Source organism: Mauremys mutica, chromosome 7, assembly GCF_020497125.1.
Source record: "Mauremys mutica isolate MM-2020 ecotype Southern chromosome 7, ASM2049712v1, whole genome shotgun sequence".
Lineage (NCBI taxonomy): Eukaryota > Metazoa > Chordata > Testudines > Geoemydidae > Mauremys > Mauremys mutica.
In genome coordinates, this window is record NC_059078.1 from 9,792,192 (window position 1) to 9,818,531 (window position 26,340).

Sequence of the window (26,340 nt, forward strand, 5' to 3'; positions counted from 1 at the left end):
AGACCATTCTTCGGGCAGAAAAACAACTGCCCCAAACTATCCATAGGATAACGTGCTGCTAAGAAAGGAAGTGCCAAGAAGTTTATGTACCGCTTGTAGCCTACTAGCGAGAAGTGTTAGGTCTAGATCGATGTTCAGAATTGCCATTCGTACACTTCCTGACACACCCGCCCATATCCTGACATCCCCTCCTACTTGAGTAAAATCTGCCTTGATGGGTTTTGATTGAACACCGAGTGCAGGATCAGGTCCATATACTTACTTCCCAAGCTTCATTTTTCAATCTGGTATTAGATGAGAACAAAAATATGAAGTCTATGTTCTCTCTGCTATTATTTTGTAGGTTTCTTCCCTCTGTTTGCTTTTAAATATACATCTCAACCCATCAGAGGATACTTTTTTCTTATTATTCATTTGCCATCCTGAATACAGGGATGGCACACAGATACTCTTTCGAAGAGGAAGTGAGTGAAATACATCTAAACAAGAAGAGTTTTGTGTGTCATGTGAAATCTAGGCAGGCACCACAATGCCTGATGAGACTGCTACAAAAACCTTAAGTGCATCAGCAGGCATTCTTCTGTGTATAGTCTCCTGCTCTCCTTATGGATAAAGATGTAATTCAATCACTGCAGCAAATGGATGGCATAAACCTTCAGTACCTCTTATTTTAATTCCCAGCTGTGTTTGTATTTTTATATTTTGATAATGTAGGGAACTTAATACATAAACAACTAAGTATTGTAATAAACTAATATACTGTGTATTATAAATTCAACTGAGGTTTTTTCTAAGGTCTCTCGCTAACCTATTACATGTCAAAACCTTCAGTGATATATTAATAACTTTCTAATTAATTGTGTGGAATTTCACTAACAAAACATACGTATCACCTTGTTTGAAAAGTAATTGCCTTCAGACCAACATTTATAATATAGTGTATAGACAAAATATTTTCAGCTCTGCTTTACAATAATATGGAAAGCAAGTTCCTATTTCAAAATGGATTCATACATCCATTACATCATAAATCCCATAGATGGAATCAATAAATTACCTAGGGAGGTTGTGGAATCTCCATCATTGGAGATTTTTAAAAGCAGGTTAGACAAACACCTGCCAGGAAGGGTCTAGATCAGAGGTGGGCAAACTATGGCCTGCGGGCCACATCCAGACTGTGGGACGCTCCTGCCCAGCCACTGAGCTCCTGGCCCAGGAGGCTCGCCCCCCGGCTCCCCCCTGCTGTTCCCCCTCCCCGACAGCCTCAGCTCACTGCGCCACCGGCGCAATACTCTGGGCAGCGAGCTCTTGCCGGGCAATGTAGCTGCAGAGACGCAACCTGACCCGGTGCTCTGTGCTGCATGGTGGCGTGGCTGGCTCCAGCCAGGTAGGTGGCACAGCTGCCTGTCCTGGTGCTCTGGGCGGCATGGCTGTAGCGCTGCCAGCCACCGGTGCGCCAGGAAGCATGGTTAAGGGGGCAGGGAACCGGGGGAGGGTTGGATAGAGGGCAGAGGAGTTTGGGGTGGTGGTCAGGGGGTGTGTGTGGATAGGAGTCGGGGTGCTCAGAGGGCAGGGAACAGGGGGGTTGAATGGCGGCAGGGGCCCCCAGGGGGCAGGGAGTGGGGGAGATGGAGTGAATTGGATGGGGCAGAAGTCAGCAGGGGGGAGTAGTGTCAGAGAACAAGAAGCAGGGGGGGGTCGGATGGGGGCGGGGCTGGGCCATGCCTGGCTGTTTGGGGAGGCATGGCCTCCTCTAACCAGCCCTCCATACAAATTTTGGAAACATGATGCAGCCCTCAGGCCAAAAAGTTTGCCTGCCCCTGGTCTAGATAATACTTAGTCCTGCCATGAGTGCAGGGGACTGGACTAGATGACCTCTCGAGGTCCCTTCCAGTCCTGTCATTCTATCTCCACTGTGTTCCAAACTTAACTTAGGGAGGGACCTATTGTTTCCTACTAAGTGAGAGCAGACCCATTCCACTGTGTGGTCTTTAATTGTTTGAAAAAACGTGTATTTTTAAAAAATCTCTCAGAGTACAAATATGACCAGAAAAATCATAAAAACCTCTTCTTATTCAGCTGTACAAGAAGTAAAGATACAATCTAATCATTTAATGAAACCCTATCAAGTTAGTTTAGTACCCCATCTATTCCTTCGTGGAAACTATATCCTGGATAGTGTGTGTTATAACCAATACACTGGTTTCATATCTATATATGAATGTATACTCATATGAACATCAGAGTCCTTCCTATGTAAGCTACAAAATTATTCCTACTGTATATAACAATATCTCAACAGTAATTTTCTCAAGGGTGTGGTTCTATATATTATACCTATACATAACAGTTTGATTTTCTTAATGTTAGAAAGATACGCGACGCGTTCATGTAGTTTTCTTATCAACATGCTTTCAATCACTGGAATAACTCCCAGGCTTGGAAAAAAATCACTCATCTACTTCCCCTTGAGTAAAAGGGTGAAGGAAGAACAAATCTATCCATTTCTGTAGAATCTAGCTTTCATCAAAAACTAAACATTACGTTTCTAGGCTAGCGAAGAGAATCTTCTGAAATGTCAACTAATGTACACAGTACTGTCTTCCTTAGTCTGCAGACCCAGTTCCAGTCCCTCTGCTGCTGTTTCCAATTAGCAGCAAAGAGAAATGCAAGACTTTGGTCAGTCTCAATGTTACTACTCAGAATCTCTGTGGACGAAAGGGGAAGGGATCGTGTCAAATTTCACTGTGCTGCTTGGGAAAGCTATGTAGAAAACCAGAGGCTCCTTGGAGGAAGGATGGAGTAGCAGAGATGTCCTATTGCCAACAATTGGCAGGCTGGTAGAGGGATGAAGACTATAGTAGGGGCTTTGGAGGGAAGGATCTCCTTCCAGCAGCTAAAAGGAGGCGAGAGTTGATATGAAAGAGCAGGCTCCCTGGTTGGAATTCCAAACACACCTTTCCATCATGTCACTAGGGATAGGAACTGCACTTCTCATCAGAGCATGCTGTAGGACCTCATGAGGGGGGACACATCTTTCATATCAGTCTCTGACTAGTAAGTGTCTGGTATCGTTTTGCAAGCACAGATAAACTCTGTTTCATAGAATATGAATCTTGGTTTGACACGTGTGTGTACGTGCACACACAGGGTTCAGACTAAACCTTAAGCCTGAACTCTTACAGTAACTTTCCAAACAAAAACAAGAACAAGAACTCTCCTTTACTTAGGAGCATATATTTCACTGTAATCAATAGTTAAAAATACGCTAGAAGTACCTTACGGAAGTGATGCAGAAATGTCAGGGGGAAAAGAACCGCAATGAAATAGCCTTCACCTCAAGTGGAACCATACTTAAGAAGCATCTTCAACAGACAACCCCCGAATTAAGCCACCACTTTCAAACTACCACCCAGGCAAGTACAAATTAGTTCAAACTTTTAAAAACCAACCCTGTGCCAGTAATCTGAATGTACAGGTACTTTAAAAGAAATATTGCACTTCTTATCAACCTGGAAAATTCAAGTCTGTTCTGTTTTGTGGGAGTCGGTGAGTACAGAAGATCTGCAACCATATAACATAATGTAAGACAAGGAACTACAACATGGTAACAAGGTGGATGATGTATGATAAAATGAGTGGTACTGACCAACTAATTCTTCCTCACCCCTGATTTAAATCCCTAGGGCACATCAACAGCAACACTAATGCCATGCTGGAAATGTTTAAGCAATTATAATCTTCACATCACAGATCATATTCAAAACAGTTTTAATAAACTAATCATGCATGCACTGGTGTAGCATTCATCCAATCAGCAAGCCATACAGACCTAAACAAAAGGGCCAAATTCTGCCCCCTCATAAATCTTCTGCAAACTCACTGCAGTCAATAGCAGGAGAAAGCAAGGACAAAATGTGGGCCAGGTTGTCGGCCACCCTTGTAAATAATCTCCCGTTAGAGTCACCAATATCACAATAACCAAAGATACTGATTTACACATAGATATATGTAAATTCTACCAGCACCTACCTCTCCCTTTTAGGAGTGTGGACCGATAGCTGTCCGTTAGTTGAGGCGTGTGGGTTTATTATTAAGGAGGTCTTAGAAGGTGCTGAAGAGGAGACACATGTGGTGGACAGGTCCAAACTGCTGTGGTTGTTGCTTGCTATTTCCTCTGCTGTATGAGAGCTTGTCACTTCTTTCCAGAGCTGCTGCAGTTCTGTTGGAATCATGCCTGAAACAAACAAATTGGATAATTAAATCAATTAACAGCTAATTCGGCCCTCTTAAAACAGTAATTAAATCAAAGAGTCAGTAAACAAAGCCTAGTGTTAGTTTTCTGTGGGTTTGAGTTTTTGTTTTTTTAAACTAAAGGCTAATACAGAAGTAACACTTCATGTTTCCTGCTAAATTGATTAGCGCCCAACATGCAGTTCCTATTAAAGCAAGATTTCTGGGGGAAAATATGTGCCGTTAATTAGTATTTCTAATGATTTTTGTACCAGAGGGCCCAATCCCAAAGTCCCTTTGGAGGCAGAGCTCCAAATGAGTTTTGCCGGTGAGATCACTGCAAGAAAGTGGGGCCTGGCTATACTCTACAGCCATCTGAAGAAGTTTTGTTGCATTTTTAAAAAAGAAAGAATGTATTCAATTCTAATCTATTTTTAGAACCAAGGAAGATCTTCAAATAAAATTATTCAACTGTGTTATTATGACAACATGAACCACAATATGACTAATTTTGTGCTTTAGTTTTAAATGATGACAAATAGCTTTATTATTAAATACAGTTTTTATTAATCACTTTTAGACATAAATTATGAATTCATATTGTCTTCCTGGAATGCTTTTCAAATTTTAACAGTCAAATTGATTATACTATGATTATTTCATTAACACACCTATCTTTCTCATTAATTTTGGTTTCTAGTACTGCTCACTTAATTGATGGATGTGTCTATTGAAAAACTGTATAACTTTCTATACAAGTAACACTATTATTACTGTCATTTCTTAGATCAATGCTAATGAGCCATTCAAAAGTGAAATGAAAACATAAAATAAGCTTCAAGAAATGTTGTTTTATAGTAGCGTCAAAATGGACACCAGCCTTATTTACAAGGTTCAACCGGCATTCCAGGTGAGAGAACTTTACACACCACCAGTGGGATAAAATTCATCCTTGGAGATACATCTGGGAGTAATATGGCCCAATGCAACCTGGACTTTGATCATATTATAAACATAATCTTTATTCAGAATGCATGATCTAACCTCTCACATCACAGAACATTTCAATGCTATTTCAGAACAGTATGGGAGAATAGAATAAGCAGAAGTGACAGCATCTTTTTAAAGAAATCTAAAACACATAAAATCCTGAAAGTTTTCAAAATAAATAAATAAATAAATAAATAAATAGTCTGCTTTAGAATAGGACTTCCTGGGTATTTGGTCCAGTGTTCATTGTTTCAGTGTGTTGTAACGCTGCAGCTATCCTAAGGAAATCTGCCATTTTCTGAATACACAGCAGCAGCTCAAACAGGCATGTATCCTACCAAACCTACGGTATTGGGAGGGGGAGGCAGTATGCATTATATTCATTTGAAACACATAATAAAAAATGCCAAGGTCTAAATTTAATTTATTTTTGTCATTTAGAATACAATGGATAGATAATCATCTCAACGTGATCAGCCAAACATCTTTACTTTGCTAAACTGTTAAAGATTTTAATTATGCTAGCTTTGGAGAGCACTGGTCTAATGAGGCGATAGACTCCAGAGAATCTAAGTGGTTAAGAACTGTGAAATGAGTCTGATAGGATTTTTTTATATTCACCGTGGATCGTTTGCATATCAAAGAGGAGTAAATTATTGCACGACAGACCAATAACCTTCCCCGCCTTTCTGAGAGTAGCATTAACAAAAACAGTTGGTCTCTGCTAACGGTTCACTGCAAAAAATGCTAAAATGCTTAAGTATCTGCAATTAATATATATTATAAAAGAAGCTTCAATTTATACATTAGACAGTCTTAGGACACATCTATCGCTCGAAAGCCAAGTCATTTTTCTTTCATAAATATCAAATGCCAATTATATGTTGATGGATTTTGTCCCAAATGAGTATTTGGTTATTAGACATATTCAATTATTACTTGTCCCTGAAAATAAACCTCTGAGGCAAATTAAACAAAGAGAAAGGTCAGTACACAAGCCTATGTCCTGTTTTGCTGCATCTGGGCGATTATTTTCAAACACCTTGCAAAGTGACAGTGTGGGATGTATTTTTAGCTAACATGCTTGACAGGACTGTCTGCACACTAACAATTACCTGTGAATAGGGCTGACCCGTACGCCACTGTTTACTCAATTGCAACAATAGTGAATAGGCTTGTCTGTTGCTGATAACATATTGATATGAGACCATATGAGTCCACAACACTTATTTTTATTTTGGGGAGATAAACAAATATCTGTATCTGTAGACAAGTAGTAGATTTTTAATTGGTGGTAGCAGATCTTTAGAATTCACCTAATCATTTTTGGATGTATTAATGATTCATTTGAAGACAAAGCTTTTAAGTGTTAAAGCAACAACCCCCTCCCCCAAATTCAGTAGGTTTGTTCTACACTTAATACACAAGCATAACTCAGATTAACATTAATGAGAATTATAGTCACCTTTCAGTGTATGAGGGTAACGTTCAGTTTGGAAGTGGAAGGCAGCAAATGCTGTGTAGTAGCAACCAACGTAGGTAATAAGAGCCAGGTTTCAGGTCAGACGGGATTAGATAACAGAATTGTAATTATGACATCATATATACACACAAGTGATACCAGTTACTTTAAAATGACCAAATCACGGACATCACTTGGTTAGAAAGCAAAATTTAACACTTCAACAATAATTCCAAAGATGATTCCTAACTAAATTGTCAAATTAACAGTTGAAAGATATGCTTATTGCTCGTCAATCTAAATGGTTCTTAAATACAGTGGCCCTAAAAGTATCTTCCAAAATGATGGAACAAATGCTAAAAATCAAATCAAATATGGCAATTAACATAATAAATTACGTAATTTACCCTTATATAATTGCACGTGCAACCATCTGTGGTCACAATTATTTATGTCTGCAACTTTGCAATTGCAAACAACAGGATTTAGACCTATACCTGCCTAATCTGTGAGAGCAATCAGACAACTAGATGCCTCCATCCTATCATTTGCAGACCTGAAGTGAGATTTGCAGGATTAATTTTATAGCCTGATTTTGAAGAACTAGCCCTAATAGTTTAGAATACTGCTGAAATTGGGTTTATTTTAAAATTGTGGCTGCGTGCAGATGTAAAATCCAGATTACAGATGTGTCCAAGATCTGCACGACACTGCAGAGATTACAAAAATATAACATTAGAGGATGTGCTATTTTGTATAAGACAATAGGTAAGTGCTGAAACAAAAAATGTAGTTTGAACAATGAACGAATTCTGAAAACCAAAACAAAAATTACATATAAACTGTGGTTCACTCCTTGGAAACATTTATTAATATTACAACTACTATATGCCATCTAGAATACGACTAGGTAGCAAATGTTTTAATTTGTCATGAATACATGTCTACATTTATTCGGGGTTTGTGTGTGTTTTACAGTATTTGTTCCAGTCTGGCAAAATATTCTCAAAGAAAAGGGTACACTAGGGATTCTTTTTTAAATTAAATGGTTTTTAGAAATTATTTTAAACCATAACTCTGGCTCATCATTGCATTTTTCAGGACAACAAGTCTCTTTCATTATGAAAGAAAATGCAGGCACGGGTTTAAAAAATGTATGTTGTGGGGACAGTTGACAGATTACTGTTCATGGAACTCAATTTCACAACCCCAGGTATCACTGGCTCAAAGACAAACCGAGTTGCTCAACCTCTTTTTGTCCTTGTACCTCCATACCCAGGTGACCATGTTCAAGCAAGCAGAAAGTTGATTTAAACCTCATAATGACATCAGTTTTAAGCCATCATCTCTCTCTCTCTGATAAAAAAAAAAAGTGTTGTATTCCAACCTGCCTGAATTCTCAAGTTAGTTTGGAAAAAAAAAAAGTGAGTCCCAGTTTCACAAGGGATGATATCAACACTATAGTTCATTTCCCCACTAGAATCAGACCTCTGAAGCACCTTTGTTTATATTTGTGAACTCTGGCATGCAGCTAGGCACCCCTTAGGTTTTAAGTATGCTCCTTCCTAATGTTGTAGGGACTAATAGTTATACTACACTGCTAACCATATCAATCAATGCCATGACTGCTGAATTACCTACTGGTGTCTCTGATGTGTTACTGCACAGATTACACTTCATGCATCACCACATTCATTTCTTTCACATTACACATGAGCGTGTCTTGTCACTGCCCAATTGCCCTCTTTTGGACAGCTTAACTGATGTACTATACAATGAACCTTACTGAGCAAACTTAATAGTATAGGAGCTGTGGGAAAAATTAGAAAGGTTGAAGCTTGAGTCCAGTGGGTGTGTAGGAACAGCTTGCGATGTTTCCAACAATAAATCTGAAGGTGTAATTAATGCACGTTGTAACATTTTGCAAGTACAAATGGCATAGCCTACGTGCCTTTTTTCTGGACTAGTTCCATACTATTCCTCCCCACCCCGTTGACAAAGATGCGCTAGAGGAAGAGTAAATATCAAAGGCCCAATCCTGCAGTCCTCACAGACACAGCCTCAACTGAAATCAACGGGAGATTCACGTGCATGGCAAGTCCAATGTCAGACCTCCATTATTTAGGCAGCCAAGGCATAAATGACACATGCGGAATTTAATTTCTTCAAACTGAAGTTAGGAAAGGGAAGGAAGTAAACACGTGGCCCAACTTGGCCAATGAGGATCCCACCACACATAGGTCTCTCCTTACATCCTCCGGTAGCAATGTGTGTATTTTGGGGGGGAACGGGGAGATGGGGAGTAGAACTTCTTCTCTCTGTTTAAGTGAATGTATCTAAATACAAATACACTGCAGGGTTTAGCCATCGGTAGGAGCCTTGAGGCTGTTAACAGCTTTGAAGAAACTAAATCATTCAACCTGAGCTGACTTGAGAGGTTAAGGTGACTTTAAATTTAACACATTTTTTGTGGGGAGGGAATGAGAGACGGGAAGAGAAAACTCTTCAGAAATACCAGCATTATATTTTAAAGACCCACTCCTCAAGCCATGTCAACTTCTAACAGTCTGCCTTCTTAATAAGAACGGCCTGGGCTGAGGCTGGTCTCAGTGTCTTAAGACGTGTAACACAGTGAAAATGACGTAGAGGAGAAATAAACTATAGATTTTTAAACACTCTCAAAAGTATTGCTAAATAAAAAGGACCTACTAACACATTTAAAGAAATCTTTCATAACCTAAGTGCTTCGGAGGAGTACTAATTTACTGCAGAGTATGTGACTGTGGAAAGATGCATGGGGTCTGATTCTTGATTTCTGCCAGAATAACGCTATTAACTTCAGTGGAGTTAATCCTAATTTGCTTCAGTTTGAGACGAGAATGGAGCTATGCCAGTTTATACCAGCTGAGGATCTGGTCCACTGTGTGTTTACTTGCAGCGGAATCAAGGATGAGTAAAATAGGTATGGAAAAAACCCAAACAGTCCCACCTTTGCCCATATCTAGAGATAAAAGGGAATCAAACTCCCAGTGATCGGCAACATTTGGGTCTGAGTTTCCCATGTCTGATTTCCCGTCAGGAAGGACCTGAAGTGCCGAAATAACATATGAAAGGCTATTCTCCTGCTATTCCGAGCCATGACCAAAGTGCCAGCAATCTTGCTAGCAAGCCTATTCTGAACATATCTAGATTTGTAGACCTAGGAGCTTCATATCCAGCCTTCTGGATACTTATGCAAACTCAACCCAAACTCCACACTGTTTGGCCATTTCTAGCGAGAGCAATGCAACACTTCGGTGTTGTGCTTCCCAGAATAGCTACAAACCTTCTAATGAGCAACCTGCCTGTCAGTTCCTTTCTCATCCGTTACTTTACCAGCCTATTGGAGCTTTTATTCCATTTTAGATGCATTTGTTATCTTCTCTAAAGCCCCGAGATGGAGGGTTACAGCTGGTGGTTTCCAGACTGCACACATACCTTGAGCAAGAGGCTGCAAAGGCAGGGTAGCCTGGCCAGGCTGGATTGTTAGCAGACCTTGACGCTGCAAAGACAGGAGATGCTGTTGCTGCAGTTGTTGCATCTGTAAGAGCTGCTGCTGAAAGGCCAACTGCTGTGTAGCCACTTGCTGTTGCTGTGGCTGAAAGGGGAAAAAGCCATATTTGTCATTTCAGAACTAAGTATTTATACAAGGTATTTAAATGGCTCCCAGTTTCAAAACACTTCATCTGATTATAGTCAGCACCAAGAAAGGACATTGAATGGAGGCCCTGACCACTTCTGATTAAAGATCCCAAGTCATTATTTCAGTAGCAGTGTTAACCACTGGGTTGTGGCCAAATTCCACGTTGGGCAATTACATTCTTCCTACCTAAACTCCACCCGGAACGTCACATGAAATATTTATTCTGCATTTCATGGTCTAAGTTGTTGTGTTCTATTGTGCTACAGAAGTTTCAACCCAGAAGTGGTCGCATTTTGGTGGTGAATCAAGCAACCCGTGTGTAGTCTGAAACAACTGGTGATGCTTCAGAATTAACAGCATGAATATAAATGGAAAAATCGCATTGCAAGGTCATATCATACTTAAGAGGAGTGAAAAATAATCCTGTGCCATGCTCCGTTTACGCATGCAAGGATTGTCTCAACTATTAAGGCAACTGATTGGGTTAATTTATTGCATTTTCTATACTTGCTCTCTCTTATTCATTAATCAAGTTACAGTACTTTCTCCTGCATATTGAATTGTTCCATGCTATATTTAAGACTTTTACTTTCTGCACTTTGAAATTTTTAATTATTCTCACTATAAAGAAGACAGAGTTGCTGTACTCCACTGGGATTTGAACCTTGAACCTTTGAGGTGTAAAAGAACATGTTGCTTTTCTCACTATTGCGCCCGGAGAAGCTTTTAACTACTCTGTTTATCACTTCTGACATAAATAAATGAGAAAAAATCAGACCTTTGAAGAAGAAAAACTTCATCTAATATTGTTAATTAGCCATGACAAACGATGAAATAACATTGTAAATCTTTCACAGAAACAGCCACTAGATTTTAATTACATACATTCATAATTTAGCAAACAACATCTTACTTGAATGTGAGTGTTTAATATGTACTGTACTCCAGGCTTCAGAGTTCTTAATTTTGCTTCAGTTTAAGGAACCCTCTAGGTTTTGCTTCCATGCTCATCTTGTATTTTATTTGCTTTGTTCTTAAAAAACCATGAAAGGCTTTGCATTTTGATACATATCTTTTTATTTATTGTACAATGACAGGAGGAAAACTTTTGTTGTGTAAAACATCAATACATCATGCCAGTGTTTAGCAGTTCCTTGTGCTAGCCAAAAACAATTTATGTAGATTTCCTTAGTAATTATCTGAGTGATAGAAAGATAATACAGCGCAGCAGTACAATAAATAGAAGGAAATTATCTAATATCCCTAATCTGCTAGGAATCATATCAAGGTGGAGGTCTTATCCACATTATAGCTAACAATTACGGAAAGAAAATTAACTCTTACAAAACTGCAGGCACAGGCACTCTTACAAAGTGTCCAATCACCACCTTCCCCCCCCCCCCCCGCATTTTAATGCCTTACAGTCCCTTTAAAGATCCTGAGTCAGATCCTCAGCTGGTGTGTAACAGTGAAATCCATTGAAGTCACTGGAGTGACAATGGTTTACACCAACTGAGGAGCTGGTCCCAGATTTTAAAAAGTCCCTGAAAAAATTTAAGGAATCAATTCATCCCATTCACATATGGAATGCTCCGTTCGGATCACGGGAGAGGCATCAGTGCAGTGATGAGAGAATAGACCCAGTCATGCTCAACTTGACATAAGCTTGGTTTTTAAAAAAGACAATTGGAGAAAGTTTAGAGTAATGGAAGCTATTTTTGTTCTAATCCCCAAATGGCTTATTTTATAGCAAACACCCAACCAATCTCATATTAGCAACCAATTTCAGACCTACCCCCATACCACTGAGAAAGTTAATTGAGTTCCATTCTGAAAAACAAAATCTACAGTACCGACAACAAAAATTTAAATAAATTAAAATTAAGAGCCAGCATTTTCATTTGTAAAACAGCATGCTCAAAATGATCCAATTGTTTTTCCTATTTCGCAAGTTATCAGATTAATGTAAACCACAATGATGATGATGTTCACGTTTGAATAATTTTTGGCTCTTCAGATATTCTCATAGTAAAAAATGATCAACGTGATCATAATAAAAAACAAAACAAAAACAGAGTTAAAATATTCCCTGGTTTGGACATGTTGGTTACTTGCCATCTAATGTAAATTAAGATTTTACAACACTTTATTTATATAAATTGACTGATGCCTGTTTGGTTCTCTTCTCAGCTATCCCTAAGAAAAGCTCATGAAAGCTCTCTACATTTGAAAAGCCAGGATATAAAAGTATACAAGGCCCATTGTCCAAGAAAGAATTTAAAAGCAACACACGTTGCCAAACTGTGCTCCCCACCCAGTTACCAAACACAGGATACAAGTCAGTTTGTTTACTTCTCACAATTGAATGCATACAAAAAAGGTCTCAGTGCAGTCCTGTTGTCAGGTCAGTAGTCAGTGTTAAAATGCTGAAATATCCTGATAAAACTTGCATTTTTGATCCCCTCCCATAAGCTTCTGTCAAAGGTCTGTTTTCCTTTCTTAGGTTACTCCCTACCGCCTAACATAAACTGTCAAAACTGCTGGAGGACAAACGGCCTTTTTAAAACAATTCTCTTAGCCCAACTTGAACACACAAAATGGGATTCTTCTGTTACCTTTATTTAAAAATTAATTATGTCCGCTGCTTCTCAAAGTCAGTTCTGTCAGGTATCAGGGAATCGGTTTTGGAGACTAGATGAGATCGTGCTTTTTTTTAAAAAAAAAAAGCAAGATTGCAGTGAGTTACAGAAAGAGCTCTTGCAATCACTAATGGGAACTTGCTCTGCATCATGCTGTAAATTCCCCTTAATACAACGTAAAAGAAAAGGTCACAGAAGTCCTGTGTATTGTCCTGGTTATAGGTCAAATCTCTCTGACTAACAGGGTTTTGGTGGTGGGGTTTTTTTTTGTTTTTTTGGGGGGTGGGGGGTGGGGTGCGTAAACTGATGGTACAAAATTATGAGCCACTGATGACTGGGGGATACAGTAAATTAATAGGCTTCTTCCATCTGTCAATGTCCAAGTTCAAACCATGTTAAAATCACAACCACCAGTCCACATCACAAAATTGCTAGCATGTGACTCCATTGTCATTTTTTAGCACCAAAAAGGACCACCAACTGCATGCTAATTTAGTAAGAACACCCTCTTTAGCTCAGGAAAATGGGGCTGAAAAACCTGTGGGATGAAATGCATTGTTGAAACAGGCCTCTAACTAACATCGTCAGGAAAAAAAATAGTAGTAAAAGCAAAAGAGTGTTGGACCCTTATTCTCCTATGTCTATTATATTATAATATTCTTCTTAAAACAGGAAGGAGTCTTTTCTTATTGTAACTCTGGATAGTGCAATATCAGAAGTGTGACCACAGTAAATCAGTGTGTTACACATTAAAATGCCATCACATTGTCTAACTTCCCTTCTTGCCTTTTAACACAAAGTATTTTTTTTCCTTTCAACTCCAAGCCATCATCTTTGTGTCGGAGATGCTCTCCTGTCTGACAACAGCAATTTAGAAGAGTTAACTTTTATCGTTCATTCTGCTGTGTAACTTTCCCCTTCAAATTTCTTTATCTGCCCTCTGAGCTCATCTGAACTTTCATGTTCTCCCAGCATGCAGGCTTGCATTCAAAACTATGTCTAATAGACCAAATAAGAGGTTAATAAGAAGTGGCAACAGAAAGAAAAAATACAATCTCTGGTAACTGATAAGAATGACAGTGGCAGCCCTTTATTGTTTGCCTTCAAATATAGAGTTAAAGATCTTTAAAAAACTAAATTTTGACGCCTTTGAAAAGAAAGAAGCACAAAATAACAACAGGGGGTTATTGCCTGCCAGCCACAGGGGAGAAGCTCCATAATTCTTATTCTCCCTTTTGAAGGCTGTTAGAAATCTGATTCAAAAAAGCAACAGCAGAAGGAGACAGCCTCTTGAGGCTATAGCCATTTCCTGTGATCATGCATAATGCGCTTCAAAAGTGGGTTTTTACCAATTCTGTTGATCAATTGCACCTCCTTCATATTCCCTCTTTTTTCTGCTGTGTTTACATCTGATGTGACTCAATGACAAGCACTGTCTGAGACTGTGAAACAGACCTGTCATGTTGATTTATGGGCGCATCAAACCACGACTTGTCCAAACTGAAGCTTGCAGTTCATTAATTAGAGAGTTGTGACTTTGAAGTCAGCTTTCAGACTGTGGTTTTTAACATTTGGCTTAATTTATATGCTCTTGAATGTGGATCTCTAAGGAAAAAACTGAAATTCCCTTCTTGTCTTTGAACTTCTTTTGACCGCACAATAATCATTTCTTTGTCCAGAGTGATGCCTGCATCCCAGAGTCATTAACGCACATTGAACTGCCACTGATGAGTAAGCCCTACTGAATTAGAAAAACAGCCAGCAAAACAAAGCTGAGAGCATTCTGCACAGTGATATCTCACAATTACATGCCTTCCCTCCCTGTGCCATTTCCATTTTAATTACTGTTAGTCCTTTAGATTTACATTTTAGACACTTTTTAATCTGTTCCTTTTTTATTAGAGTGGTGCCCATTCGCACATTGTAGTTAAGGTTGTGTCAGCGTTTCCACTACAACCCCCCTATTTTCAGTGGTTTATAGCTCAACTGTAAAAATTCACACTGGATTGAAATGTGCCATGGATGGTACAACTCACCAAATTTGAAAAGAAAAGAAAAAAAATTGGTCGGGCCGTTTTTATTATGTGAGCTTCGCGCAGCATGCCTGCCACACCGACAGGAACGCCTCACCGCTAGGAAAGGCATTACACAGCATCTTGTGCCAAGAAGCAGCTTACTAAGAGGTGTCCATCCAGACACTGATGTCACCGACTACTAATGTTCAGGTCCCTGAACATGGATCTACATAGTTTCTCGTGTTACTTCAAGCAGGAAATTTGGTTTCTTAAATTTTAAATAATAATAATATCGCTATAAACGATGCAAAGTTCTGATTGTGATAGAAGTTTAGAAAAGCAAGTGTATTTCAAGTTCAGACAGACACTTTCGGCCCTAACTTGTCCCATTGTGTCTATGTATTGCAGTGACAACAGATCGATGTCTCCTGCTATTATAAATATCACGTGTGCTGTAATAGCTAGGCACAATGTGAGGAGTTGAGATGGCCCTTCAGTCTTATCTTTGCATCTCAGATTTTGTTGGTCTGTGTCACAACAAATGTTCCCTAAAGGCAGTTCTTGTTCTAAGTTACAACTATGACAAATGTGTAATCTGAGCCTCTGCCTTGATACAGGGAACCTGCACTCAAAACCTCTTGAAGTATTTCCCTGCTTTGAGAGCACAGCATCTTGACTACTGCATCCTTATTTTCACCCAGTGTAAAATAACTCACTTCCAAAAAACACTCTCCAAAGACACTAGTCAAGATACTTGTTCCAATACTCACACCAAACAGCAAGGTGTGATGTTGTGCTATAAAATATGTGGCAGCAAGCAAATGGGAAGCACAAGAAAATAAAAGAGAAAACAGGACAATAACTCTAAAGCTGAAAGCTGAGACCTGATAGAGTCAGCTCAGTTGTGTAATCATTTATAAGATGAATGACAGTTTAATAGCCACTAGGCAGTCCCCCGGGATCTGTGGTTTGAAAGTAAAATGGGTATTGTCTGTACCTCTTTAGGCTGTTTTCCAGCATGTTGTTGCTGTAAAAGTTGAAGCTGCAACTGTTCCTGTTGTTTCTTATAAAACTCTTGAAGCTGCTGCTATAAAGAAGAGGAAACACGGTAAGTAACAAAGTGGAGGGACAATTCCGTGTCCCTGTTGTTGTAACACACAAACTGTGATTTGAAAAACAGCATCCTTTTATCTGTGATGGTCTGACCTTTAGTTTGAAACTCGACAATAAATTCAGTGCACACTGACTATTCTTGGCATTATCATTTGAAAAGTAATCTCCAAAATGAACGGATGAAAAACATACCATTTTCTACACAAACTAATTAAAATAAGGCAAGGAATGACCTTTGATTGTAACAACAAAGCCAAAATGCCCTTGCTGAGAGAGGCTGGTAAATCTCTGTTGTGAAACATATACATGCTTTCTAAATGATAGGGTTTGACTGTATTAAGTTTTGTTCAATACATACATAGGAATCACAGATAATACCCCTCCCCCTCCCCACTTCCCAGATGGATAGTAGATGTACGCAGTTTAGACATCCACTCAGTGAATGAAGGACAGAGAGTGACAGTGAGGAAAGAGGACACAAGTTTAGCTTGTAGTGGCCTTTAAAGTCATCATGGAATTAATGAATTAAGGTTGTGCAGCACATTAAGATAAGTAAACTTTAAAACCATACTTCATTTGATGCAAACTTTTAGCTGACACAGGCTCACATGTTGAATTGGGTACCCAGGAAAACTGATACTCCAGAATACATTCGTTTGCTGAAATTCAAGGGTTAAGGTTTGCAAATCTGCCACGGTGCTGTTGATGCGGTTTTGAGAGTCCCTATTGTTCCATATTGGTTTAATAAGTTTTAGAACTGAAAACCCCTCTCAACTATATTCTTTGTTTATTCCAGCTAGTCAGAAGGAAGTGATGTGCCCAGGAGGATGCAGGTGTGAGCAATGGCGGCATCTGCAGGATTCTTGTTTCTTAAATGTGCATCTTTATGTAGCGATCTGGGAAAGGCTGTTAGTTTTAGTCCCTGCACTTCTGTTTTCAATAGCAATCGCTAGCTTTAAGTACAACAGGGCAATCAGCTCACCCCAGATGCAGCTACTATAAGATATGTGCTCCAGTATGTAGGCAGCTTTCACTACAGGAATATTTAAGGACATTAGCACACCTATAATAGCCATCTTACCAGCTGTAAAAGAAACAATTACCTGTTGAAGCATGAGTGCCTGCTGCTGCTGGAGCAGGACCTGGAGTTGCTGGGGAGTTAGCACTTGTTGCTGGAGGATCTGCTGCATTTGTTGGGGAGTGATAACTTGAGGTGTCATCATAGCCACTGACACTGGGACCTAGAGCATGAACATAGAGGGCATAAGACGTCAGAGCACTTTGTAAAAAGTTCTACTACAGTTTATTTTACGTTTTAATATTGAGCATTTATTTTTTATCCTGATAATGATTTGTCCATTGCTATGTCTACGGAACTGGTTCAGACACCATCCTGTTTTCTGCTGTATTGCTTACTTCTCATCCTCTGTAGTGGCAAAGTACTGAAAAGCGCAAGAGCTTTTAGAGCCCACTGGAGTAAACATGAAAGCACTGATTTTATTTTCTCCCAGCTACAGTCTTTTTCTCCAAAGCATTATTGCAATGAAAATTATTTCAATATATGAATAAGCTGTCAAGATAGATTTATTTTTAGAAGAAACAGTCAACTCAACAGACACACACAAAAAAGAAAAAACGATCTGGTGTCCCACATTGATGGGATCTAGACCCTCGTAAGACAACGATTTTAAGAAAATGAATGAAAGCTCAGAGATGTGACTAACAGCACCTATGTTCCTATGCAATTTTAACAGAAAGACCCTACTAGAATGTCTTTACCATTCCATATTCACCCAGCATACAGATGTCTTCAATTCTTTCATATTACGTGAGATACCATTAAAAGCCGCTTTCCATGACATTTCAGTGACAAACAGCTACAGTGATGAACTTGATAGCATTTCATATTTGCAACTGTTAACACGTTTCTGCACGGGCATCTCTGCAAGGAACCTGTACACTGTATCTGAAAGGATGATGTCTTGTTCAGATAAAACACTGACATTAAAATGACAGGCTGTCTTGGCCAAGGTTACACAAATTGTATTCAAGCGGATACCTAATGACAATGCTATGAATTCTGCAAGCTTTCTAGAATGTAATTTAGCTATTCAAAATAATCACTGCACTTGTATTTAATTTGCAGACTACATGAGAACCATTTTGTCAGTCCCAGTAATGCAAGAAGACTATTTCACTAGAAATAATAAAAAAGGGAAAAAAATAGAAAGAAAAAACAACAATAGAGCAAAAAGACAAAACCCATATGACTTTTAACAGTAATATTTAAGCACCTTACTTTTCTTTAGTTTCAAATCAAATATGTGACAGCACAGAACTAAAAGCAGTAAAGGATATACTTTGTTAAAAAGGATCTCTTGTCATCTCATGTATTACAATAAAAGGTAATAACATGTTTTGCACTTTCTCTGCGCACCACTTTTTAAAAATCAGCAGACAATAGCTGATCAGAAGATAAAAGAATTTTTAAAAAAATCTTTCAGAGTAGTAGTAAGCAAGAGAGAAATGCAGTATTAATTTTATGTAACATAATGTCTTAATATGCAGTTTATCTTGACTTTTTCACATGATTTGTCCTGTCATTTGCATAGCAAGCTCTCATTCCTAATTTCACAGTCATTATGCACTGATGTCCTGATTTCTCAGCATCGCTAATTTTGATGAACTAAAAATGGTTCCTGAAGGTCAGATTCACGTACAGTGCACATCCTCCAGTGCTGTTGTGCACATGTTATGTGCAAGTCCCAGGAACTGCTTTTAAGACATTTGTTTGAAAAAGTCCAAGAAATGGTTACGCACTTTTGACATCTCATTTATATGGCACTGGAATGTCACCCAGGGGTTCTCAGTATCCCAGAGTGCTTCTGAATGTGCACTATGGTGTACATCTGGACAACCCACCATAATATACAACAGACAGTCACATCTGATAACTATGAAAATAAAGATTTAATTACAGGACAGTTCCTAGTTCCATTGAAGTCCATGGTGAAACTCCTAATGACTTGGTTGGGACCAGGATTTAGCTGTATGTGTATTTCTATAGTGAACATACTGGACAGCAATTGCACTACAGAAGTGCCATAGCAATTGAGACAGACCCTGAGAAGCCTCAATCATCTGTCAGTAAACTCATTAATTCTGAGTATCCTAATCCATGTGATTTTTAAAATAACTTTTTCAAAGTAGAATTTTTTTTTTTTTACTTATATTGGGTAGTCACCATACTAGCTTTTAAGCTTTACTCATCTTTGTTATTCCATCCCAAAAGAAGTTTACTTTTCCTTGAGGTTTACACTACCTTTTATTGAAATATGACTGAGCAAACAGAGAAGGAAGCATGTTTAAGTATGTTTTCTGTGCTATTCTTGGAAGATATACAATACAAATACTCTTCAATCAGATTTCTGACAACAACCAGGGATACAGACAGGAACAGGGTGGGGTGCTGTAAAACCCTACAAATCAGTGATGAATACTAAGGGCCACATTATTCTCCCCTTGGTTATGGATGGACAACTCCCAGTGACTTCCACGGGAGTTGTGCACATGGATCTAAGGGCAAGATTTGCTCCTACATTTGATAAGTGTTTGTGTACCTTCCAATGAAGAATTTCTAAACAGAAACTGTTAATACTTTGCTAAAACAGAAATGTTTTACAGGTAGCAGAAAACACGTATATGACATCTTTCAGACAGCAGGAGCGTGCTGATGAGCTCAACTTACTTTTATCATCTGAAACCACATTGTCACACCAGCTAGCTCTGTACTGCTAAAGAGGGCTCTGCCTTTAATTTATAAATGTAATAAAAGTTAGATTTACCCAAAGTTTCTGCTCCAGCATATCATGAAAATAACTTATGGAAACCTTTAACAAACATATTCAAATGGACCAGAAACTATTGTGTCAAAGAAAAAAAAGAGCATAGTTTAAGGACTTTAAATAGTTAAGAATTATGGCCTATATATCCACTCCCTTAACTCCCAATGTCCAACTTTTTCTTGTAGCTAGTCCCTAGTAATACTAGGAATCAAAGGGCATGCAGCACCAGCAATAGCCTATTATAGCCCACACTTTATTACCCATTACTACTGAGGTCATTAGCGGTAAGAGTGATTGTACCGGTCTTAACCTATTGATCATTGTAACTACTATCATTTAATCCCGTGTTGAATGTCTGGAAAGCTGCTAAAGGCACACAAGAGAGAGTGCTTTAGAGTTGAGAAATATAGCCAAAGCTTGGAAATTACACTTTGATTCATAAAATCTAGCCAGTGGTTTAAATCAATAGTATTTAAAACAGTCATGTAAGTTCTTAACTACAGCTCTCTAATATTTATTGATCCCTTTTTGAGTGTATTCAGTCAAAATTAAACTTTATTTTAAGATACTGTACAATATACTTTACATTACTTCAGAGAAAAATATTTATTTCTGATATTTTGTGTGATAGTAAGTCACACCTGAACTGGGGGCTATACGTTAATTTTAGATTTCTCTCTCTCAACTGTCAATTTAAATGTGTTGCCAAAAACAAAAACAATTATAATTATAAACCTACACTGGAAATGGCATACCTGTTTAAGCAGATGAAAATGAGTGTGTTTTATGAGTTAACAATGAATCACAGAAGGCAGTTTATGAAGAACTAAAATAATTCTGTCTTACTGCCTTCAGGGAGTTGAAGTTCAAATTAAACTACTGGCAGATACATATAGAGAATGCTAACGTACCAAGAACAATAGAAATCACTCTTAATTAGTTGTTTATTTCTATTTTCAGAAGGACACAGTATTGTTGTTGTTGTTGGTATATTTAATAGACTGTATGCTGAATTGTTGACTGATAACAATAGGGTGTGGGAGACACCCAGCTGCATGTAAAACTGGCAGTGGAGGTAAAAATACAGCTGCATTTTGGCTTTTGGAACTCTACTAGTATAGACCTGCTGACATCCTAATATCAACGGCAAAAAATGTCTTTAATACTAACAATTGCTTTCAGACTTTTATATTTCTCTCAAGGCTCTGTTTGCTATTTCTCAGGATTCCACAACAATCCTTTCCACTCTGGGCCATCTCCTCAGCCCTGAAAATATACCATGTTATAGGATGCTTACCAAGAAAAAGAAAAGAAAAACAAAGAACTTGGGCCAAGCTCATCCTCAATGTAACAATGGAGTTACACCAATGACACATTTGGCACTGTTCTATCTAAATAGGATAGAGTTAAGAGGAAGAAAATGATTATAATCTATTTTTCCCTTTTCACTTATATTAACATAATTAAATACTAACCAAATATTTTCAGCTAGTTAAAACCTGTATACAGAATAAACCAGCACAGAATGCAATTTCCACATATCTCATAATTGGAGCTGGTTGCACTATTGTTAACTATCACAGTACATTTAAGAGGTGGATGATTTCTTTAGGTTAAAAAAACCCACAAAACTAAAATCTTTGCCAGCAAAACCTTCATTCCTTGTGACAGTGTGTTAAAATTTGGCACAAATCTAGTTATTATGCCAAGTATCTGGATTTCAAGACTGTGTTTCTTTGGATGAAGGCTTTGTTGCCAAAAGTTAAATGGAGCAAAAATATAACTGAACACATAAAAAGGAAGAATGAAGGATAGAGCAGTAATTAAAAAAGTGGACTACATGAAAAATAGAGCTGTATAAATAACCATTAACTTGAGTGCCTATCATAAGACTAAAATGTGAAAAATACAGAATACAGAAACCTTCAAGGGAAGCAACATAAAAAAATAACTTTGGTGACACCACAAGAGAAGAGAGACCACTGATGTATTGGCAAACAGAAAAGCATAATGCCGCAGTCTGTATCTGACGCTTATAAAATAATAAAGTACTGAACACAGTACCCATATTCATCCTGGGAGCATAAAATATTTCTGACATAATATTTCAGTCTTTAAAACAACAAACAACAACAACAAAAAAGCTAAACTGCTAGAACTATTCATGCAGAAACTATCATTCTGTATCATTATGAAAAATGGAATTTCACTTTTAGACAACTATTTTGCCACAATACCGTATAACACATTAAGACAGGTAATGTTTATTATATTAATGTAAAATCAGCTAAACACTCATTAGCATAACAGTGCTCTGTAACAATATAACCCCCTATTAAAAAAGAGAGCGAAAAACCCCCTCTTTAAAATTCAATTAACATTTTATTTTTTTTATCATTTAGTTTATTACATTTTATCAAGAGGCGAGATCTTCCTTTGATTTATGTAATGTAGTAATCTCGGCTCTCTTGGAATTCTGCAATATTTCAGAATATCTACTCTAGGAAGCCTTCTGTATTCTTCTCTAGTCCAAACAAAACTGGTAAAATTTCATTTTTTAAAACACAGAATGGGACATTAGAAGAACTTCATTTGATCTTATCTACCACTTCTCATGCATACCAGGTTCCCTACTAAGTGCTAGGATAATTGTTTCAGCTATAATAAATACCCATTTAATTTGCATAAAAATATAAAGTTTACATAAATTAAATCCTTTCTACTCTTAACATTTGTCAAATACAGATGAAAGTGAAATGTACACAAACAGTCACTGAATAAGTAGAATGATCTTTTCAACCTCACAATTTTTTTACATTCAAAAAGTTTTTTTCCTCTGATTCACCTACATGACAGAAAAAAAATTATAACCTAAATATATGATTCAAACCAGTGATGACATTTTATGATGAATCAATAAAAAGTGTGGCAAATATTTTGTGTTTTCCTCCAGAAGAAGAGTTGGATCAACAGCATTATGACAAAACCCAATACCCCCTCCCAACCTATACCGCACCCCAAACACATACCATCAAAATATCCCCAAACCCATCAAAACCTTTGAAACCTCATCCCCACCCAAACATCTTCAATGCACACACTGAGCAATATATTGGGTTCCTTACATTTGTGTATTAATTCATTAATATATTAAGGGGCACTTAATTAAATAATAAACTGCGATTGAATCAGCAGCACTTAATATGTCAAGAACTTTAAGTGAACTAAGAAAAAAAAATTATATAGGGGGGCATATTCTTCCCTATGGCATGTTTAAATTAAAAGAACAAAACTCCCCTTCCCCCCAGAAAAAGAACCAGAATCATTCCGAAAGGTTATGTCTCTTCACTTTAAATCTATTCTTTCCTTAAAGAGTTAAACATGAAACGATCTGTTCTTCTAATTTTGGGCATTAGAGGAGACCTGTACTCTTCAGTTTAAATATTAATAAGCAATTTAAAAAATATATTCAACTTGTTAAACCAATCTACTTAAATCAAATACAAAATAGTCAAACGATGCTATGACAAACTTAACTTCTGTTCTACTTAAACACTCTTTTAGGTGTTGCTACTTTGTTCAGAATTACAGCCTTTAAAATACTTGTAAACTTTATTTGCTTAAAATGTGCAGCTTTTCACACTTATCACAGACACCTTCATCTGCACATCACAGCTAAGCAGAACAGTGCAAATTAGAGTCTAATGAGAAAACATCAGTTGCTTCTTTTGACAGTCTTGCCATTCACTGATTTACTTCTAATGAAGACACACTCCAACCAGCAAGCTCTCCCTGTGTTAAAGGTCAAAACACGTTCAAAAAAATGCCTAGCAAAATCAAGGCAAATGGGAAGCCCGTAAAGAAACCTTTTCATAAAGTGGCTTGGCAATTAGAATAATTGTGCAAAAAGCCATCTTCAGTAAAAAGTAAAAGAAATTAAGCTGCCAGCACTGTAACAGGTTAGATGAAAATCAAAATTTAATGTATTCTCCCTTGTGTCATCTTGTTTTGTCAAGACATCAAATAGAATTGGAAAGTACAAAATAACAAGCCCTTGAGAAATCACAGAAGCCGACCTTTTTGATGTTGTTGGTTTACCTTGTTCTCAGTTATTTGAACAATGATGTTTCAGATTTAAGGGCAAGATAAAGCTTAAAAATTAAAACCTATCAGGTTGTTGTTGTTGGTTGTTTTTTCCCCCTCCTAAGTAATACAACATCTTACCTTATCAATGAAGGTAAAACGATCATAAACCAATGCAGAGAATAATTAGCAATTACGCATATTTGTTCAATATTTATTCTATTTTTCCAATATTCATTTAGCAAGCAGATACAGTTTCTAACACTGCACTGGAAAGGTTAAAAATCAAAAAGGGCTGGAGAAGAGCTGCTGCCCATGGTTACTTCACTCCAAAATCTCCTGCAGATGAGGACATGATACATTTCCCCCCCCCCCTTTCCTTACAACTGGAAAATAAAGCTGAGCAAGAAAGCACCTTATAAAACCAAGGTAGTACAGGACATTTTAACTGAACCCTGAACTACGGCAAACTCATTTCCAGTAATGCAGTTCTGCTTTCAATAAAACAAACAAACTACTTATAACCTGTCAAGCCATTCCCCAAACAATAACAAATTTTGCCTATGGTGTCAAGAATTTCCTCACAATTTTGCTGTTCAAGCGTTGATAATACTATCCCTCGTATTTCTTTTACCTAGCAAGAAGGAGGGGAAAAAAACATCAATAACTTATCGCACAGGAATAAACATTTTCATAAATTAAGCCCAAGCTCTCTCTATTTCTGTCAAGCATACACTTGACTAAAACTCCTATACAATGATTGTAAGAGAGATGTCTCAAGCAATCATGTCATGGCTTTGCAGCTCCCCAAACTTTTGGATGGAATAAGCCTCCCCTACCTTGAGACAACCAGAGAATACTATCCTTTTAAATGTAGCGAACACTGTTACAGTTCATATTACCCTGAACCAGCCAACTAGTTAGCTTCAGTATATTCAAAATAAATGAACATGGAATACCTAGTATTTTCAAGTACTAGCAATACACAAAAACTGGCCAGTTAAAAGGCTGCTTAACAGTTAAATTACATGTCTTCTCTGCATCTCTCGGTGTCCAAGAAACATTTTTAACCTTATCCACAGACCTGTTGCTAGTTTTCTCTTGTTTACATTTACAGTACACTAAGCATCAAAACAACTTCTGTACATGTCAGATTATATTGTCCATCACTACTGAAAAATGGGTACTTTTCAATAATGCCTGTGTGATGTATTATAACTAGCAGATGATGTCAGTTCGGTTGTTTGATAACTATTTACACTGCAATATTAATTTCAGGAGGTTATGGAGAGTTACATTTTCAAAACGTGCACAGGGATCATCGAGAAGTAGCTCGTTGTTCTGTATTCACACCAGCATGTATAGGTCTAGAACGCCATGGTCTTTTATTTTATTTTTCATGTCACTTCCACTGTATCCGATACTATTCACGTTTAGTTAAGCTACATTTGGGATGTCTGGCCAGAGCTTGTCCTAGATAGAGCTCATCTATTTTTTTTTTAGAGTAAACGATGACACAGTTTTAAAAAAACAGGGTAAATAAGCATAGTGAACCTTTAAAAAACACTAACTATAGCAAACAAAACATTTCAAAGCAGCCCTTCCTATCAAAAGCTTTCTGATAATTTATGGTTTACCAACTCAGCAAGGTTACGCAACACTGCATGCCTTTAGATGCATTATTTGAGTCAGTTGAGATTTAATTAAGATCACAGTCTCCAAAATCCCTGTCAAATGAAAATTCACAGAAGACAATATACTATATATCCTCATGCAGATAGTCTCCATTCCATGCTCTGGAATAACATAAGTTAATCCTCGTTTCTATGGTGGCAGACAAAAGTTCACTAATTTTGTTTTCTTTTTACACTTGTGTTGTTTTCTGTTTTATGTCATGGGATCATTCCTTTTCGAGAGGGGGAGAGAATTCAGAGCAAATCTGTTTGAATATGGCAGCCGAGGGTTTTTTGACATTCTCACAGCTCTACTGTGATGTCATCAAGTTTTCATAAAATTAACCCCTACCTGTAAGAACATCACTTTATGACATCTGTCCATTGGGGAAAATGGGGTGATAGAGACTGACAAAACATAAAAATTGCCTTGAGTCTGGACTGTAAGTTTTTTTTTTTAAATAAAAAAGATTAAGGCTATAAATGGCATTCCTTTCTTTCCCATTAATAACCAACTTTTAACAAGGGATTAACCTGCCTGTGTTTTTTACCTTTTCATGTGAGGTGCCCTGAAATCATGAAAGAAGCATGCTGAATTCCAATCT

General features: G+C 37.7%; 1 protein-coding gene across 16 annotated transcripts in view; it reads right to left on the reverse strand.

Annotated features, from left to right (window-relative positions):
- FOXP1 (forkhead box P1) overlaps positions 1-26,340 on the reverse strand; it is a 498,144-nt gene that overhangs the window by 76,045 nt on the left and 395,759 nt on the right. For 11 of the 16 annotated variants that reach the window (XM_045023138.1, XM_045023137.1, XM_045023134.1 and 8 more), the window contains 5 exons: positions 17,238-17,375; positions 16,019-16,108; positions 10,163-10,322; positions 6,689-6,739; positions 4,033-4,237 (listed from right to left, as the gene is read on the reverse strand). In XM_045023138.1, coding sequence (XP_044879073.1) covers positions 4,033-4,237; positions 6,689-6,739; positions 10,163-10,322; positions 16,019-16,108; positions 17,238-17,375 — 644 coding nt within the window. The remainder of the gene's footprint in view (positions 1-4,032; positions 4,238-6,688; positions 6,740-10,162; positions 10,323-16,018; positions 16,109-17,237; positions 17,376-26,340) is intronic. The other 5 variants (XM_045023143.1, XM_045023141.1, XM_045023142.1 and 2 more) reach the window with 2 other exon arrangements.